Source organism: Scyliorhinus torazame, chromosome 10 (assembly GCF_047496885.1).
Source record: "Scyliorhinus torazame isolate Kashiwa2021f chromosome 10, sScyTor2.1, whole genome shotgun sequence".
NCBI lineage: Eukaryota > Metazoa > Chordata > Chondrichthyes > Carcharhiniformes > Scyliorhinidae > Scyliorhinus > Scyliorhinus torazame.
Window position 1 is genome coordinate 21,077,523 of NC_092716.1, and position 6,644 is coordinate 21,084,166.

The 6,644-nt window shown below is 40.7% G+C and overlaps 1 protein-coding gene across 1 annotated transcript in view; it reads left to right on the forward strand.

The window, feature by feature from the left end:
* Positions 1-3,834, forward strand: part of LOC140430382 (dynein light chain roadblock-type 2) — a 42,577-nt gene extending 38,743 nt beyond the window's left edge. The window contains exon 4 of the mRNA XM_072517841.1: positions 3,616-3,834. Within this exon, the coding sequence (XP_072373942.1) occupies positions 3,616-3,659 (44 nt within the window). The 3' untranslated portion in view covers positions 3,660-3,834. The remainder of the gene's footprint in view (positions 1-3,615) is intronic.
* The last annotated feature ends 2,810 nt before the right edge of the window (positions 3,835-6,644 follow it).

The window sequence follows — 6,644 nt, forward strand, 5'->3', positions numbered from 1 at the left end:
GCTTATCCACTACATTTCCTCCTGGAGTGACCTCTTGCTTGCCAGTGAAAGGACACTAATTTGTGCCTCGTACAGAACCACAGGATCCAGGAAGAGGAGATGTGGTAATCCGAGGACTGTCGCAACCAAACGTAATCATCAACATCGCCCTAGCCCCACATCAGCACCCTGAAGATGTAATGTGGGTGGAGGAGAGATGAAGTCGCTTTGCCTGCCTTCCTACCAAGGATGCCCCTGTCCTGTTTCTCTGGATGCCATCGTTTTCTTCTTGCTCATTTAGCATGTCAATCTCCACTGTAACCCCTGCCTCAGCACCCTCTCTGGGTCCCATGTCAACATCTGCAGTTATCAACTCACTGCCATCTGTCGCCTGTGTATCTAAAGACAGCTATCCACTTGTGGAAAGGAAGTAACTTAAGTTTTACAATATTAAAGAGTGTTCATCTGCCATATTACAGGAGCTCGTATGCTGTGTGCACGCATCATTTTTGCCGTTCCACAGCTTACAGCCAACAAACTTGTTTTAAACTTGCGGTTGACCAATCTAATAACCAACTTTCCTCCCTCCAATATCTGCTGGGTATTAGATGCCAACCAGCTGACTGGCCCTTTCTTCAAGCTGCTTAACAACAGTAGACCTCATGGACTGCTCATAGGCGTTATAAGATATTTTACTCGACACAGAGAAGGAAAATAAATAAAAACAAAAAGTGGTGCAAAATACTCATCAGGTCTAGCAACATCTTTGATCCCAAAGAAGAGTCATATTGGAGTCAACTTTAAATCTGTTTCTCTCTCGAAAGACCTGAGTTTTTCTAGCACTTTGTTTTTATTTCAGATTTACAGCATTCACAGCACTTTGCTTTTGTTCATGTAAAATAAATATTAGTTTGCGTGATTGTTGGAATGAGAGGGACTACGTGGGTGCTTCGAAGATGCGCTATAATTGCAATTGCACACTGTGGTGATATGCATCACTGTAAATACACAAGGGGTTAATGTAGATACACTAGGACACTGTAAATACACAAGGGGTTAATGTAAATACACTTAGACGAAATAAATACTAGAGGGAGCACCAGAGACATCATGACACACAGACATTCAACCAATAGTTCAGTAAGATAGGACACGACCAATGGGCATTCAAGACACACCCAGAGGTGACACTCCCACTAGGGGGCTACCCATATAAAAGGACAGGGCCCACATGCTCTTTCTCTTTCCATAGGCGACACTCCGAGAGACAGGAGCAGATCAGGAAGCATCACACCCACCGCATGGATTAGAGCAGACTGGTTAGATATAGTTACATTGTTAGATTAGCAAGAGAGTTGAACCCAAAATTTGTTAACTGTTCAATAAATGTATTAAAGCTGTCTCCAAGTCTGAACCTTCCTTTGTCAGAGTGTACATCAAGGAAGCAGCTTATGCTACATCAAGAAGCATAACACGACACACACCTCATATCTGTGGAAACAATTGAAAGATCTTTACAAACTTTTCATGAGGCCCATCTCCAAAGGCAATTGAATTTTACAATTAGTTGATTTTAGATTGAACTCTCACCACCCCACCCATCAACAAGCTCTTCACTATTCATTGCAGCAGTAGCATTTCAATTAATCTTAATTTTAAAATGTCAATTAATTGTACAAATCCTAGCAGATCAAGTAGATCACATGAAATTATTCCATTTTTCTGATTTTGCTCGACTCCATGGCATGGTGCATTTAGCATTCAGACCCTGAGCCACTTTCTTCCATACGCATGCTAACCTTTTATGGTGTCCAACACTTTTTGTTCCCCAGATGCCCCCAACAATGTGCCCCCACCTCATTGAGGAGTATGTTGAGGTCTTTATCACTGAAGTTATGATGCCACCTCTTTTCATCTATCTTTGCACTGCCCCTTTTATTTCTTAAATTAGCTATTTTTTCTTTAAAAATTAAATACCGTGCACATCTAGTTAAAGACTATTAATCTTACTATTCTCATCTTTTTGAAAACAGAACATTTCATTCTGCCATTTTGAATCATTTTTTAAATTTAATTCTCATTAAAATATGTTTTAAAAGCCATTTAAACAACATAGGCCTCTTGACTGTCCTGAATTTGTGGACGTGTCTTGAATTTGCGGTCATATCTTATTGCCCTGTCTCAGACTTTGTGGCCATGTCTTGCCTTGACTACCCCATGTGATCTGATGCTTGCAGGCACTTTAAGGAGCATTGCTCAACTCTATGGGAGAGGATACACACCAAAATTTCTCCCCTCCCCTTTACACCAAGCTTTCACCACAAGAATGGCCCAAGTTTAGAGGGAGGCCGCTGACTGACATACCTGGGCCAATAATTTTAATGACAAGGCAGCACGGTAGCACAAGTGGATAGCACTGTGGCTTCACAGCGCCAGGGTCCCAGGTTCGATTCCACGCTGGGTCACTGTCTGTGCGGAGTCTGCACGTTCTCCCCGTGTGTGCGTGGGTTTCCTCCGGGTGCTCCGGTTTCCTCCCACAGTCCAAAGACGTGCAGGTTAGGTGGATTGGCCATGATAAATTGCCCTTAGTGACCAAAAAGGTTAGGAGGGGTTATTGGGTTATGGGGATAGGGTGGAAGTGAGGACTTAAGTGGGTCGGTGCAGACTCGATGGGCCGAATGGCCTCCTTCTGCACTGTATGTTCTATGTTCATGTTCTATGTTCTATAACTTGATTTCTTATAAAATATATAGGAAAACTCTCAACATAATCCACCATGAATTAATTCCTTTATTGAAGCATTGACAATCGCACAATGTTCAACATGACTGGAGCAGTTGCATCTGTATTTACAATTCACATGCATTAATTGTTATCATAAGCGAATGTCCTGTGAAGTTGCTCAGGAGTGGTCAGAGGTTGAATTACTTTACAAGTACTGGACTGAAAGTACTACACCCTGATTTTTCCCGTAAAGACCCCCACCCCCCTTACCCCCACCCTGCAAGATTTCTTTCTCTCTTTCCTCAAACTAAAAAATTGAGTTTTTACGTTAAAAACTTACAGCCATGGATATCTGAGATTTGCCGCAAAATTCAACAGGGGTTGGGCGGAATCATAAACCGCAAAAGCAGCTTTTAATAATCAGCTGACACTGCAGTTAGTTTGCAGCTTGAAACCTTTCTTCCTGGTACCTATTCAGACTGACTGTGTTTCAGATTAACATGGGAAATTGTTCTGTTCTTGGGTCTAATTTTGTTCTTGGGCAATTGTCACAATTGCCATATCTGCACCTGGTGTCCTTAATGAACAATGACATTCACACAGGATGGTTAATAATTGTGAAGAGAAATAACCTGCGGTTGGTTAAGACAAAATCTATGGTTCAGATGAATAATGAATTCCGTGAAGATCTCTGTCGCTTTGCACCTGCAAATAGAATGGCTCTCAAACACATTTTTTAAACTGGAAGAAAAAATCTAATTTACAATGACAGATCATTTGATGGATGTTGGAGTCTAAATATAAAGTATTGAACATGTAAAATGTGGGAAATATTGTGGTGGTGAATTTGTACAGCTGGAAAAAGTCTTTTTTATAATGTGAACAGTCTTGTACTTTTTGTTTCATTTACAGATAAAGAATACCTTCTAATCGTTATTCAGAATCCGAGTGAATGAACTGAGCACGTATCTGAAAAGGCATCAAGAGAAATGTTCAGACTATCAGTATAACCTTAAATAAGTTAACTTGTGACAGTATGAGGGACCAGTCATGGTTATGAATCAAACTTCTCCTCAGCAAATTTTGATTCTTGTTTTTTCCAAAACACTTAAAATAAATGGCAATGGTGTATCTTTGTTTACCTTCCTTTGTGCCATCATTATTCCCGCAGTGAATTTCATCACAGAGCCTCTCTTATCAGTGGCATGCAACCTCTGTCCCTTGATTCTCTGATTTGAATTTGTGAAGATGTAGGATTCTTTTTCAAAGTAATCTTAATGGTGGAACACGAGTGCAAATTGGAATTGAGAAGATATTTTACAGTCTGAAGGTATATTGCTTATTTGTAGATGTCGAAACCTCAGTTATTGAAATAGAAGTGAAATGGATTCACTAATTAGCATGACAACAGCTGTCTTATTTTAATTGCCAGATAAAATAAATGTTTCAAATTCACTTGTCTGTACCATTCCTTAACTGAGATGAGGACAAGTTTCTGATGAAAACACCCAATGTTACTCTGTAATTGCATGCTGTAAGATGTCCAGAAGTTTGAGCTATAATATATTTATCTAATCTACCCCTCCCCCAATCAGTGAAGAAATTAAAGTATTACATAGGATATAGGGTTAACTGTGATAGTTCTGTCCTCCGTCTAGGGTCAGAGATTTTAAAAAACCTTGATGAATGTGAAGTATATGTGCTTTTCTATAGCCCTAAATGTAACACTGGCTAACAACCAATTTTATCTGAGGATTCTCCAACACATTAGCTTTGGGATATTTTAAATACACAAAGCTTTGTAAATTCAGATTGTTTCCTTTGGAAAAAAAATAACAACTTGAAATAAGAAGTCAAATCTATACTGTTCCCCACTCCTCTACTGGTATAACGGATTGGCTGCTCTGCATTACTAATATCAACAGATCAACATCTCTGCTGTTGCTCGTTTTAGCCTTAGTTTTCTTATTCTGTCACCTTTGCTCATGAATCGCCAGGTATCTTTCTGATACCGCCATGTGGTTCAAGTCCAAGTAATGATTAATAATGCAACACCGCTTAGTAAGAGTTAAATCAATGCTCATTTATTATATACAGCAATTAATACTTATACAATAATTCTACTTCTAAACTACTACCTACCACTAAAGGCCAATACTTAACTTTTGGAAATGACCCACCAGGTCAGGGAAACAAATGGTCTTTCGAATTGGTTCTGAGCCTGCGGGATTCAAAAGCTGGTACAAGTCGATAGTCAGGAGTGCCTATCTGGTAGCGATCGCTGGAGTAAAACTTACGGTTTCTTGTAGAAGGGTCTCAAAGGTTGCGAGCAGGAAAAGAAGGGTCGATTTGAACTTGGCCCCCATTCTTATAGTCCCCAGGGGCTTCCCGCCTCTCGGGGCGGACCTTGTACCTGGTTCCAAGTGATTGGAATTGGTCCCAATCACTTGGTTCGATATGCTCCAATACTGGAGCGATTCCTTGATCGGGGGGTGGTCGTTTACCTTTCTTTGTGTTAGCCCCTGCTGGCGCCGAAAGGTCTGGGTCGGCTTTGAGTTGCTAATTTGTAGCAATTGTTCCCGGGGATGGTGCTTAATATGCAGGTGGCTGGGTTGTTGTGATGTTGATGGCTGCAGGTATCGGTCTGGACTGACTTCCCCAGAGGCGAATACACTGTTTTACCTGCAGCTGTCTGTTTGAGTCCTGTTGGCTGATTTTCCCATCAGCCTCTTCCGTTCGCCATTTTAGATCGGGGTTTGACCATTCTAATCGGGAGTCAGCCATTTTACATGGCTACACTACTCACCAATTCACCTCTGCTGGGAAGTTAATTTCTGGCTCAAGGTTGACTCCCATGCTTTCATTTCTACTGCACAATCTCCAGCAGTGCACTGAAACACAAACCGATCCTGGACCCATCCATCTTCTATAACTTCAATACTCCAAGCTTATTCCACTTAGCCACAAGTCAATCTCATCTCACCGCAGCACATCAGACTCTTTCCTATTGTCTCTCCTGTGTTCAAAACCAGGACATGTCTCCTTTATTTTGCACTATCTGTGTAATCTGAATTCCTTTGTGTTTATATTTGCATGTATTTTGGTTGTTACTCCAAACTTCAGCCACAAAAGAGTCTAATGTTGCTCAAGCTTTTTGTCTTACCCTCATCAGGACAAAGGCAAGAAAGCAAAAAATTTAACTATCACAACAATTTATACTACAGGAGAAAAGAGTGCTGATTGTTTGGCATGTGCACTCTGGCCAATTCATTGCCATGGCTTCCCAAGTTCCTTGGCAACTCAACGGGTGCAATGCTTGAACATATTCTATTTTTTTGCAGAGAATAGCTCCCCACCTATGAATATATGTCAATTCTAGAAGGGTAAATTATATTGTAAGCTTGCCTGTACCTTAAATTGGTTGTTAGTGTAGCTATTAGTACACTCGGGATTGTGTGCAAGTGTTGACAATTGCAGAATCCCATCTAACAGTAGACTTTGTTTCAGTTTTTTGTAACACGTAGAGTACAGACAAGACTAAACCAGTCCGCACTTACAAAATCCAAAACAGAACGTCTGGGGTGGAGAATTGAGCCTGACTACTAATGAGAGCATAGCATGTCATGGCTGCGGGTGGGGGGTTACAGGGAGGGGGGGGGGTCAATCTATACGGCGATTATATGCAATGTTAAGAAAAATATATAATTTTTAATATTTTGGTTTATTCTGTTATACTGTGAAGCAACCTTGTGGCTGTCTGGTTGATTAATTGAGCTGGCGACTGAGCAGGTTAAGGGCATCAAAACGACTCTCGGTGTGAAAGGCAGGCACTTGAAGTAAATATGCCCAAGCTGTATTTTCTACAAATAAAACATGGAAAGAAATTTTCATTAGGAGATGTGGAAGATTTGTTGTGTTCTGTTATTAAATTTCATGGGGAA